The sequence below is a fragment of the Centroberyx affinis genome, unplaced genomic scaffold (assembly GCF_046629955.1).
Source record: "Centroberyx affinis isolate AG114_WGS23_722 - 3 ecotype Tasmania unplaced genomic scaffold, CSIRO-AGI_Caff_v1 ptg003436l_1, whole genome shotgun sequence".
In the NCBI taxonomy this organism is placed as follows: Eukaryota; Metazoa; Chordata; class Actinopteri; order Beryciformes; family Berycidae; genus Centroberyx; species Centroberyx affinis.
Window position 1 is genome coordinate 1 of NW_027281408.1, and position 14,007 is coordinate 14,007.

General features: G+C 40.0%; 1 protein-coding gene across 1 annotated transcript; it reads right to left on the reverse strand.

Annotated features, from left to right (window-relative positions):
* Positions 1-261: 261 nt before the first annotated feature.
* Positions 262-13,817, reverse strand: LOC139661032 (collagen alpha-1(IX) chain-like; the record flags this gene model as incomplete). Its single annotated transcript, XM_071539350.1, has 16 exons — positions 13,664-13,817; positions 12,493-12,567; positions 11,688-11,726; positions 11,494-11,556; positions 7,620-7,673; positions 7,126-7,161; positions 6,256-6,279; positions 5,135-5,188; positions 4,819-4,872; positions 4,493-4,525; positions 2,838-2,894; positions 2,593-2,646; positions 1,867-1,920; positions 1,653-1,706; positions 401-454; positions 262-315 (listed from the first exon to the last, which is right to left on the reverse strand). Coding segments are annotated over exons 1-16 (834 nt in total), but the record flags the coding sequence as incomplete, so codon positions are not given.
* Between the last annotated feature and the right edge of the window lie 190 nt (positions 13,818-14,007).

Genomic DNA, 14,007 nt, shown 5'->3' on the forward strand with positions numbered 1-14,007 from the left:
CACACTAGTTATGATGCATAAACAAGTACAATTTTCTAAAATGATTTCAGTGAAAATTTAGGAGCAATCACACTGACCAGAACACTATTTTCTTGATCCTTTAAAATTAACTTAAAATTAAATTAACTTAATAATAATAGTAATGATGCATTTGATTCATAACACACTAACAAATGTATGGTTTGCACACAGAAGCAGCATTTGATGTGTAAAACAAATATATATATACAGAAGATTTGTCAGATTTTTTTATGGACGTACCTGTCCTCCCTTCGGCCCCGTCTCGCCCACCGCTCCTCTTTGCCCCACGTCGCCCTAAAAAAAAAACAGAATCCACGTTGAGCCGGGTTCGTCTAAACTACAAGGAGAGGTGAACAGATGCAGAGACACAGGCACTTACCGGGCCACCCTGGATCCCCTGAGGACCCACGTCGCCCGGCTTCCCGCGAGGTCCCTGTGTGTCGGGGAGATGAGACGATGTTTCAGGTCAAAGTCACTTTAAGTTACATGTGAAGAGTCTAATATAAAATGCTATATATCTATTTTTGAATAAGCAAATATACCCAAAATTTATCCTTCAATATCTCTACAATTCAGATGATCCAGTGTCCATTTTACAATAAGGGTCACTAAGTTAAGGGTTAGTTAATGCTTAATAAACATTAACTAACCCTTAATTAACAGTTAACTAATGTGTAATTTACTAATGGTGTTCATGTTAACTAAGGTATTAATTTATACATTGTTTAATAGTTTATAAAGATGACTATTAAATAATGTAAATGTAAATAATTAGTAAATGATTACCAGACACATTAGTTAACTGTTAATTAAGGGTTAGTTAATTCTTATTAAGCATTAACTAACCCTTAACTTAGTGACCCTTATTGTAAAGTGTTAACCACGTACAGAATTTGTTATAATTTTAATAATTTTTCAAAGGATGGATGTTGCTCTTTGGAACAATTAAGGAAATTTCGCTAGTGCTAAGAAGTAGGCTTCAACTGATTTGGGTTTTTGAAGACTGATCCCGGTACAGATATTTTTAGACTGAAGTCATCTAGAGCAAATACTTTGTGCTGATATTCAATATCTTATATAATATATATATTCAAATCGTGGTGAAGTCAGGATCCTGATCACAGCAAGCGTCCGTCCAACAAAATCATGCGCTAACTTGGTAAAACACGATGTAACGTTCACTGCTGCTGAGTGTGAAACCTGCCCACCATGCTGGTGATGGTGTCGCTCTACGGAGGGCAGAGTGTTGTTGTCATGACAACGCTGATCAACAGAGGGCAGCACTGGACCAAAAATTACATAAAGACACTTTTTTTTTTTTTTCTTCTTTACACCCCAAGCGGCCAAAACCTCCGGTGAATTTTGAAGCCAATGAGGAAGCGGCAATTCCTCTAATGTCCGCTAGAGTCCGGCTCCAAAAAGTCTCCAAGCCGCCAAACTCCATGAAGTCAACGGACCACAACCCAACTTCTCACTCAAAATAAAGAGGTTTTGGTCTCAGTAGTTAATTTCACTTCTTCTAATGTGTGTCCATATGGCGATTTTCAAAATAATTGCGTCATTAACGGGATATAACGGTTATGCTTTACACTTCATGCTGTACGGCAGTGTGTGACCTCATGACCTCTTACCCTGTCACCTCCGGAACCCATAATTCCCGTGATGCCTCTTGGTCCACCTGGGCCCTAAAATTACTCAGCAGATAGAGGGAGAGAAGGAGAGAGAGAGAGAGAGAGAGAGAGAGAGAGAGAGAAACATATCCCATGTTAATATGTTTGAAGCAGGAGGTCAGGGTTGGTTTGGCGTTTGCAGCGTTGTGAGAGAAAAGACGGTGAAATATTTTACTGGTAGTCCTTGAGTTCCGACTTCGCCCAGCGCTCCTTGGTCGCCCTCCTCCCCCTGGAAGAGAGAGAGACCAGACATGTCACACTCGTCTGCAGCTCCATTCATACTTTATATTACAAGGTATTATTGTGAATAGTCAATGAGCAAGAATATGATGGAAAATGGAACAAACTAAGTCCAAGTTTATCAGAATGATGCTGATCTTTACCTTTCCGTTATTATTATTATTAGTAGTATTTATTATTATTTTCCCCCTTTGTTTTTATTCTGTCTTTGTTTTACTGTGCTTTCATGTTTTAAAGTGTTTGTTTATGGTATGTTGTATTTTTTATGTTGGGTATTGTGTTATGCTGTGTATGTGTTTTTGTTGAATAAAGGAAAGAAAAACAGTAACTGTTTTCTGTATTTGAGTTTTAGATGCAGAAATGTGTGAAGAAACTCTTGCACACTCTCTCTTACTTACAGTTAAAATGTTTTTATTGAGAAACAACATGCAGTGTTTCAGTCTGGTGGTTTTCTGCAGTTATGAGGACGCTCCCATCTAAGACACCTAAAACACTGAATGCTTTTTTTCAATAAAATGTTTTAATTGCAAGTAAGAGGGCGTGTGCTGGAGTTTCTTTGCATGTGATGTGCTGCAGGAATGGGCCAGTATGCTGTACAGTATGGTATTTACGGTATATAACAGAATGTTATGTGATGTAAGGGAGGAAAGAGGGATGTTACCTTGTGTCCTTGTTTTCCAGGCTCTCCAGATTCTCCCTTAGCTCCTTTGTGGCCCTACAGGCAGAGACAACAAGTTAAGTTTATTTCTAAAGTATTTTTAACACAACAGGTTCATAACAAAGTGCTTTACCGAGCAGCAAAGTGCATGCAGGTAAAACAAAGACATACCGAATACAAAATCCTAATAGTGGACCGGTCAAAGTCGCTGTTGGAACACAATAGTAGCAAACATGGTTTTTACTCACTTTCATCCCGGGGAGCCCGGAGTATCCCGTCAGACCAGAAGGACAGGCGTTGGGACACTGGAAAACACAACAGCCTATTTGAGGTCATGGGAGAGCCCTGCCACCAGGGGGCGCCACTGACACCCAGAGATTATCTTCCCTGAACAGAAGACACGCCACTCCCTATCCACTCCGTCGGTTCTTCAAAAGTGGGTGCGAGTGCCTCCTGCCCCCAGCGAGTGAGATCGGGCTGCACGGCTAACATCGGACTTCATGTGACTCTACAGCAGGTTCCCTTTAAATGTTTTCACGGTTCTGAAACGATCCGAGAGGGAATATTCCCAATTTCTATTATTCACATGACAGCTTGTTTCTCCGTTTTATATATAGATTTTTTTCTTTTAAAACTAGCTTCCATAGCAGTTTGGTTAAACGCGTACATGCGTGACGCACTGACGTCACTCATAGGATAAGAAAATAAAGTGCTTTTTTTTTTTTTTAAATGTATATATCAACTGAATTTGACAAATTTACTGTATATCTTCTACAAACACACTGCGAGAATATAGACCGATAATGGCTTCAAATTGCAATGGTTTGTGATTTTGTGAAATCCCTCATTGATCTCTATTCATTTTGCACTTGATAAACTTAGACTTGGAGCGCCCCCTCTGGCCGTTCTGAGAGTTGTGAATCTTCTGTTCAGGGAAGACAATCTGATAATCTGATGAACTGACATGGTTGGTAAATCTTGGTCATATTATTTATTCATTTATTGATTTATTCACTTATTTATTTTATCTCTCCTGTGATGTCGGCTTCAAAATATGAATGTATGTAAGGGACTTCTGTGGTCGCAGGGTGGGGTATGAGGAAGATAATGCTCACTTTTCATATGATGTAAGAAATAGATAATAATTTAAAAAATGTGGTCACAAAAAAACAAATAAAAAGGGAAGAAATTCTTTGGGCTAACTTAATTCATTCTTGCTTGGCTTTAGCTGCCATAGAGTTGCACCACTATTATCAATGCCCAAGAAACCGTGTAATATGTGGAATCAAAGCATTTTAACAAAACCTAAGACTGTAGAAAGTGTTCCAGATTGACTGGAGATGCTTTCCAACTGCGCTGATATTTAATACCTATAAAACACAAACATGGAACCATTTGCTTTGCTAACTCTTGTGGTAACAACGGAGCTAGGTAGCCATGTTTCTGGCTCTCTCCTGTCTTGTATCTTTATGCAGGTATATCACTTTGTAGAAATCTTGACAGACATAACATTTGCATTGGTAACCATTGGAGGACATTCCTTTGTTCCTCGTACCTAGCTGAATCACCATCATACCCATGATCACAACACAAAAACACCCTCTGTAGCATTATGGCTATATTCTATTTTAAATAGGTTTTTTGCATTCCAGGATTTTTCACAGTCTTGAACATCTCATCCTACTGAATAACCTCCATTCTTGCAGAGTTAGGATGTTTAAAATGTAGCTTAAGTGTAGTTGTGTTAATATTTTGCAGCTGACTAGATTCCTGGCATTCCAGTTTCTAAGTGAGGTTCAGTAAATAATATAAATAGCTTGAAAGGGCTTGGTTTTAGTGCTGATAACTGTAAATGAATCTCAAAGAAAACACTGAACAGAGCAAACTTTTGGATCAAACTTACCAGGTCCTCGCCTTGATAAACACCTGGAGGGCCCTATAGGGAGAGAAATGCTTGAGCTTAAAAGAAATCCTGTAAATAAACTTCAGCTAATATATCTGCTGAATACACAGTAGGTTGCCTCTCATGTTAGCATATGAGATATTTCATCACCAAAAAACATCAAGGCGTTAATAGTTTTCCTACTGTACTGCCAATAACACCCATGATTTTCAGGGGTGTTGCTAGGAATATTCTGGGGTCTGTCACAAGATGTGTTAACCCCCCCCCCCCCCCCATCCCAATGCATCTAACCTAGAACAGTATCAGACAGAAGGTGTGATATTTACCCGCGGCCCAGCAGCACCAGGAAGACCCACCGACCCTCTCCTGCCTCTCGCTCCCTGAAACAGAGAGTGGGATTTAACATGAGAGGAAAATACATCACAGTGCAGTGTAGCTAGCATCATAAATATACTTTTTGTAATGTTTTTTGTTCCTTTTTGTAATGTTTTTTGTTTACTTTTTGAAAAATCACAAAAGTCATGAAGTTCTGAAAATATTTAATCGTGAATAATTTGACTTGTAACTAAAATCAACTCAATTCATGAGAAAACCAAGGAAGCATGGCAGAATTTACATGAACTGAATATGATTATTACTCACAGGTTGTCCAACTTTGCCCAGTTCACCTGGCAGCCCATCTGTTCCAGGGAGACCCTGTGAACAGCAACACAACCTGACCTGTTAACAAGCTGGTGCCATGTCAAGTTTTTATAACACTAGTCTCCACGCCACAACAGTTTATGGTCATATACTGTATATATTACCATCTGAATACTTATTAAGGATAAGGATGTTTATTGTCATTATAGAGCATGTTGTACATGAAAGGGAACGAAATTAGGTACTCAGGTCCCGGTTCAGGTAATAGCAATAATAAAATCAAGAAGAAAACACACAATAAAAACACCATTATAAAAATAAGTAAATAAATATATAAATATAAGTATAAATATAAAGTGAGCAAAGTGTGAGGATAGGAATAAGACTGTAAAAATCTGAAAAATAAACTGTACTACATACTACGGATGGAAATTAGCTTACAGCTATATCTGGCACAGTATATTTATTGAGCATTGTCCCAGTCAAATAAACAAATAAAATAAAAAATACATGTTAGTAATCCATACTCCTCCCAAATATTTCCAACCAATACAGTCTACATAACATGTTTAAACTGACCCCAGCATACATTTAGAGAACACCACAACTGTTTACATTGTATTTTCTTCATTTGTTGTATTAATTTTTCTACTTTTTTATTGCTCTTCTTGTACACTTGTATTTGTCTTTCCCCCTGTTGAATCTGCACTATTTGTTGTTTCAACAATTTTATTTTCCCACAGGGATCAATGAAGTTTCATCTTATCTCTTCTCTTTATATGTTTTTCCATTGCACCAGCACCACTCTGTACCTGCACTAGCCTGGATGTGGTGCATTATCAGTACTATTCTCTGCCTATCCCGGCCCTGCAGTGGTTGTGGTTCAGCATCATCACCCTTTGGTTTTCCACTGGAATACTAAGCAGGCACGATCCCTGGAGGGAAAGCAGCATGTAACCCTGCTGGAAGCCTCTGAAAGAGGATCAGTACCAAAAATGTTTCTCCATACTGAACTGAACTGTGATCAGAATATAACGGGAAAACATACCATACTGTGCCAGGATGGGTAAAGCACAGTACAGTTATACAGAGGAAAGCAACATGATACAGGAAGTACTCACGTCGAGGCCGTCAGGTCCGACACCCTGTGGAGACAGGAGGGAGATCAGGGAGAAGGCGGGTTTGTATTTGGTGGTTTTAAAGAAAGAAAACATGATGAAGCAACTAGCTGCAACTACAGAAGGGGTTTATGATCACAAAACCTTATAAAGTAAATTTCAAAATAAAATTGATAAATAATCAACAAAAAAAATGGCAACAGAAATAAATGAATTTGGGAGAGGAGAGGTGAGATTTTGGAGAGTTGTTTCCAGTATGACAGGTTTATTATTTGATCATTCTCAGTATCAGTGGAAATGTTATAATGATGATTGTTTGAAGATAAATTTAGATCAATAGAACACAGAACGTCTTGTTGCTTGAGACAGAATGAAATCAGACTGACAGACTGAGTTGTGCCTGGATGATTAGCACTAGGCACTTTGATTAACACAAAGGTCTTCACACAAATACTATATTTATTCATATGATTTATACAGCACATCAGTGTACCAAAGACTGAGACAGTTTTTACCAAAATCATTCTCTACATGTCATGTCAGTTCTTCACTGAGCTGTTATTAATTAATAAAAAGAAGTAAAATTTCTATTATTGTGAAAATGTAACATTTACTATGCATCTTCACACCTAAGCTGTGAATTTTCACACAACTCCCACATTTCTGCACAGAATCTGCACTTGTTCCTGATATATACCAATAATACTCAGAAGGTTATTGTTGAAACAAATTTAAAGAAGACGTTAGAGGTTCTGAGAGGGTTGAGCCTGGCAGGAGCTCTGCCAGGGTTAGAGGTTAAATTCCCACTGTAGTCACTCATGCTAAAGATATATGCAGATATTATAATAAATCAGGATAATCTCTGTCACTTACAGGCTCTCCTACAGGTCCGAGTGCGCCAGGTTCCCCCTGAAAACCAGCAAGAAAACACATGTGATCCTGTTGCAGCACGTCAATTCAAATCTTTACTCTTCTAGAAGGAAAGTTTGGTTTGCAGACAGGGTTTTAAAATTCACAAGAAATCGCCATAATATATACTATACAAACAATTGTCAAGAAAAGTGAGAGCTGCTGAAGCAAGACAGAGAAAAAAACACACTCACCTGTGCAAAATACATAAGTTTTATACAGGCACAATAATTGCAAGGGCAAATCTACTATTCTAGATGCAGCGGGGATAAACAGGCAGAGGGTCTTCTAACAAAAGCAGGAATATAATTTTTAAAAATGCATTTAATTTCTCAGAAGCAACACACTCTTGTTTCAGAGGGCACCAGTAGCTCTGCAGACTGGACTGAGGTTGAGAATTAGCGCTGACATTTCAGCAGAATGACAAACTGAACATAATGTGGAGATAATAAACTTACTTTTGGCCCTGTTGGGCCCTCAGAGCCCGGATCTCCAGGAGGTCCGACGGGTCCCTGCAGAGAAGACAGAAGCTTTCAACAACAGTGATGCATAACAAGGAAATACATACAAATTATTTGGATTGTTTCATTAGTACACACTCATCATGGATACTGAGCTTTCTTGGCAGACATGCTTTTCCATTTTGTTTTTTATATTTCTAGAGCTTATTGATGAGAGGAAACATGTTCAAATTGTTTACTGGGCCTATGAGTGTACAGTGAATAAAGTTACTATTTAACAATTCTGAAAAAATGATTGTATAGATTTGTAATCATATGGTATTGATTTGTAATTTTTAATGACATGGTAATTAGGTAATTTCAATGGGACTGAGCAACTTTGCAATAATTCAAGTCCAAATAGTGACACTGTCGATAAAGCACTGCAAATAAAGAAATGGGCAACAAACTTAGAGGGGAATGCTGACTTTCACCTTTTAAATATGTTTTTTTTTGTTTGTATTAAAACAGTTCAGTCTGCACAAGTGAACAATCATCAGTGTTTCCAATGAACAAAAAGAAGACAGAAGAGTTTGTCCTTCCCCCGAATCTGAGATTCTACACTGATGTAAAATCAGCTGAGCTCCATAGAGAACGAATTAGAAAAGGTGGAAACAATCACTGGGTCAGTACTCAGGTTGATTTTATTAGGATCCTGCTGCATTTTCTGATGTAGGACTAATTGCACTGCCAAAACATTAAGTTCATTTTGATGTTCTGTAAAGATTCAGAAAAATAATTGTATCACCATACTAAGTTAGTCTCCCAATCATCGTCTATGGAGCAAGTCCAGCATGACATCATTATGACATCACAAATTAGTTTTGGTTCTCCCGTTTCCAGCTTTGGTTGTGTAATAAGTGCTTGTGTTCATAAATATTTATTGAAATGTCCCAGGCCTTAAGAATAAGATCTTCTCTTCATCTTAAATTAAAAGGTATTCCCCTTTAAAGTTGCATTAGACAAGATGTTTATGTAAAAATCCACCAGTCTTATCAGCCTGAATCACAAAAGTGGAGCTGCAACAGAGAAGAGCGTCCCATGCACTAATCGAGATGCTGCAGATAAATTGATTGATGAATTGATTGATGACTTAACAGTGAAATCCAAAGTGTCTCCTAACCAGCAGTCAGCAGTCAGCATGCAGCGCTCCGTCCACAGAAAGCTGAGGAGGCTGAGACAGCTGCTGTCTTTCCTCTCTGGTTTCCTTTGTTATAAAGCTTGGTAAACAGTTCACTGATGTCACCTTACAGGATTTCTGGGTATTGAAGTTCAAATTTTTCAAACACTTACTTTCCATTTGGGGCCCCCAATGTGTGAAGTTGCCTAATGCAGCTTTATTATTTAAGTTCATTTGAAATCAACCCAAATAATCCTGACATGGTTATGGGCAGATACACTTTGTACAAACCTGCATGCATTTTCTCTGCAGCTCTGATCCCTACACATGGACACACACAGTCTAGGTCCCATTATAGGCTTTTAACGTCTGATACCAATGTCAGTTATTGAGGAGGGAAATCAATGTTATAGAGAACATCTGCCCGTAAACTCTTTGAGAGTTGCATGAAAGATTCTGAATCTTAAGGGTTTCTACTGTTTCAGAGGAGGGAGGGAGATGTTGCTGAAAACAGCAACAACAGCAGCAACAAGCAACCTGACAACCAGCAACCAAACATCTGTTGCTGTCAGACAGCAGAGCACGATGCCAGTGGAATGTGATGTGGGGTAAATGACGGTTCAAACCACCGACTGGCTTTCAGAACTAGCTGTGACCATTTCCTCAGGCAGCAATAATATCAATCAACTTGGATCAATATGTAAAACAAGATTAAATAGGAGTGACATGTCTATCAAACTTTCTCTGATTGTGTTTGTCCACTGAGACTCATTACAAAGTCTGATATCAGAGACAGTTGAGACATCCCCTCCCCTCTCCTCCCACCTGCATAAATCACGCTCTCTCTTCACTGTCTGACTAGTCAAAGGTGAAGAGAATCAAGATATCTAAAACTAGACTTAGAGACTACAACAGACTACAACAAGAATGGATTACTTTTGTCTTAAAGCAAAACTGTTGACACTCATTAAAAGAAAAATCCGTCTGCAGATCCTCTTCCACTGTTAGATCTCATCAATCTGTGATGTTCAGTGAGTTATTGTGTGACTGTGTTCTTTCCCTTTCCTACGTTTCCCAGAATGACCCGCACCCCTCACCCCAAAAGTCTAACAAACAAGTCTCTCGATGCTGCATTGCATTCTGGTCTCTCTCCTGCTCCTGTGGGTGGAGGAATTGGTCTCTCTGCCTCTTCTACGATGGATTTCTCCCTGTATGATTGTTGAACGTCTCTTGGTTGCAAAATGGCGGCTCTAGAAAGAAGCCCTCGCTCTTTGATTCTGTGGGACTGACACCAAAACCTGACGTTTACCGCTGATGTTTTACATCCTGAAACATTTTCTTATATCAAACACCATTGACCTTATTCACACAGCGGCCATTTTGAAAACTAAGGGTGGGAAACTCCACCTGGAAGAGCAGGTCCAGCTGTTTTACCCTTAGTATTTCACAGATTCACACTGAAAAACATATCAGACACAAATGTATCTCAAGAATGAGAGGGATATCGGTTCACATTTCAATGTATTTGGCCCATTATCTCTACCTACCTACCGGAGTCTAGTCTAGGCAGCTAGCTAGTAGCTAACTAACTAGTAAGCTAACTAGCTGACTTCCTGCTAAATTCAGACAGTTGTTGTCGATGTTGCTAGCTAATCTGGTAACACTTTGTCTATCTGAAGTCCTCATGTTGAAGTAACACTAGATGCCGATCTTGCAGGTAGAATTTCCCACCCCCGAGTGTTCAAAATGGCCGCCGTGTGAATAAGGTCAATAACTGCACTGGACCCAGAAATGCAACGTATATCGCCAATAGCTGTGTTTCAACAGTGTGTCAGTGTTTTAGGGATTTTTGGAGCATCACACTGTCACTGCTAGGGTTAGAGTGTCCATTTCCACTGGGATCATATGCATTCATGGTGTTGTAAGTCTTGGACAGACTCCACCAAATGCATATATACTGTATATTCTGTCTAGTTTCTGTGTATAAGTCTCCATCAGACTGGATCCTCTCTGATCCTCCTGTCCAGTCTGTCAGCAGCTGCTCTCTGGCTCGACCGGCCGCTCTGCTCTCGGCTCCTTCACCGCAGCAGACAGAAAACACACTGAGGCCATTTTGCGCCGCCTCAGCGTTCAGCTCTGTCCCGTCAGCCTCCCCCCCACCCCCCAACCCCCACCCCCACCCCCGCACCGCCCCTCATCCCCCCCACTCCGCCCCGCCTCACACAAAAAGACCTCTGTTTCTGTCAGGAAGCTCTTATGGAGGCGCACCGCTCGCTCCCCTAAATAGCCAGATTGATGTATCCAAGAATTTCATGTTTTTTCTTTTTTTTTTCAAAGGACTTTTTTTCCCCTCTACACTGTTCACTCTTGGGCCAAGACAAACTGCTCACACAGGAGTCGATGTGAATATCTCAAGTCCTCTGAGATACTCAATACATCCTCTGATCTGAGTTCAGTGATGGAGGAAGAAGAAGAAGAAAGGGAGTTCAACCTGGAGGGAAGATGACCGACTCACATCCATCGGTTCAAGCGGCTAGTGGATTAAAAAAAAAATCTACAGCCTCGTTTTTGTACTTTCTCCAACAAACTTGTTTTCAGAATAGAGAAGAGACTGTTGGGTTTGCTGTGAAAAGTGTCTCTAGAGCAGGAAAACTTCATCTGTCTGGTGTCTGGTGTTAATTTCCCAGCCTGTTAACGTGTCGTTTGACTCACGTCTGCGCCTGGAAGGCCTGGAGTTCCTGGGGTGCCGTCCTTCCCGTTGTCTCCGTCGAGGCCCTGGAAGCAGAAGGTTCAGAAGGTTCAGCTCACATCATCAACACTGTCGGTTTGTGTCAGTTAGACCCACAGTCAGCATCTATCATCTGTTTCTGCGATATGTGAAAGGAGAAATACAAAAATCCACTCACAGGTCCGCCATCGACGGTGGAGTCTACTCCTCTGTCGCCCTGAAGATACAGGAAGGATATGTTCATGTTGTATTATTATGATTTTTTAAAATAGCACAATTAGTGTAATAGCATGACTGACTATTGGAAGTAATGGTCATATGTGTCATATGGGTTTGGGGTCAATTCAGTTTCAGTTTAAGGAATTCAGGGAGTGCAATTTTCTTCAAAATCCACAAACTTTTTCATAAAAAGGTTTGTGGATTGGGAGAAAATCTTGTATCTCCCAAACTTTTCAGAAACAAAGAGCCTTTTTTTTCAGGTTGACCACCATGTATTTTTTGAGTTTATTCAGTTGGTTTTGAAAAGGTTTCATCAGCACCGTGGAATTTAGAGTCTAAACCCACAGAGCAGCATGTGTGTTCAGTAATCCTTCAACTGAAAACATGAGAAATTGGATTTACTAGGTTTTCACAGCAGTATCGTATCTGAATGAAGTAACTGAGAAGCTTTGCTCTGTCAATAGAAAGGCCGGTGGATTTTGGCTATTTCCTGGTGAGATTTTGAAAATCTTACAATAACTGGTTGTACAGAATGTGAGTTTAGAAAAAGCGTTTGAAAGCAGAGATATTTCAATTTAAAAGTTCAAAACAGCTGCAAATTAACTGCTGCTCGGCCTTCCCAGTGTAAACCAACGGACATCAGTTTCACTTGAAATACTTTGAACTGATGAAATAGAAAATGAACTGATCCCAAACCACGCCACATATCTGAGAACTGAAATTTATGCGCATGAGAAAGAAGATGAAATGAAATCTTGGCTCACATCAATGCCGTCCACTCCGGGCACGCCGGCTACTCCAGCGGGTCCCGGGGGGCCTCTGGGACCGACCGGGCCCCTCTGCACAACAACACAACACAAAACAAACATTTTCACTGAAACTCATCTCCAAATCCTGGCTGTCGCCGCACACAGAGACTCATTGTGTCTCCATCATGATGAGAGGAAAGGTCATGAAGTGAAACTACAGCCTGGTGTTTCTTTACACTGCAGCTGAGGAGCCGCATGTGTTCAGATTACTGCTGCTGCTTTAACCTGATTGGCACCAGATGGACTCACATACTCACCAGCTTTCTGTTCACATTAATTAGAAATAAGGCAAAAAGCAATAGATGTCAGATCAAATGCATTTTTTGTAATAGCATGATAGAGAGTATGCATTTATGTTTTTTGTATATATTTTGGGATATCCTGCATTCAGTCAATAGAACATTTTACAGAACATTTACATATCACATCCTGATTTTGCAACCATGCAATAATAATATAATGTGATATCCTCATGATAAACTATAGGCAAGGCAAGGTAAACTTCATTTATACAGCACATTTCACACACAAGGCAAATTCAACGTGCCGCAAATAAAACACAAAAACAAAATACTTAATTTGTCTGGTAAAATGACATCAAAAAAGAAAGAAAGAAAGAAAGAATAAAGAACAAAGATCAAAGATCAAAGAAAGAAAGATAAAACTAGGTAAGTAAGGACAATTTTAAAACTATAGTAATCCCGTAATACATTTTAGCAGGATTTCCAAGAAAAACTTAAACATATTATGCAGCTGCTACAGTCAATAAGCTTATGCCACAAAAATCCAATATTAATACTGAAGGAGGTTAAAAAATACATTAAGTCCCTATAGGAACATTATAGTGATCCCATAGGAGATTAAAACAATACCATAAAATATGATAAACTCACTATTGATTACCACAGACACACCTGAGTCTCTACAGGAACATTACAGTGACACCATAGGACATAAAATACCATAAAGTGCAATAAACTCACTATAAACTCATTACAGAGTATCACAGACACGCTCTAAGTCCCTGTAGGAATATTATAGGGATATTAGAGTGATTTTTCATTCAAGGAAAGGAAGGAAGTTTAGGGAGCGAGGACAGGGAAGCAGAGGGAAGCTCTTGTCTCACCTGAGCGGAGCAGATTAGGAGGATTTGCAGTAAAACCACCAACGAGGACTCCTGGTAGATCCTGGAGCGAGCCATGGTCTTCCCAGGGCCGAGGCAGACGCAAAAAGTCCCTTTTTCCCGGATTTAGTCGGGTTCACGGTCCACCTGCCAATATCCCCCCCGACTGGAAGCCCTGCGCTGCCTGAGGAGAGAGGATGTATTAACAAGTCCTGTTTATTCATGAGGAGCCGCAGCCTGCAGGCTGGTTGGAGGAGGGATGGAGGGGGGAGGGGGGGTGGGGGGCAGGGGGGGCAGGGGGGGTGGGGGGGGGCAGGGTGGGATTTATAAATACCTTCAACTTCCAG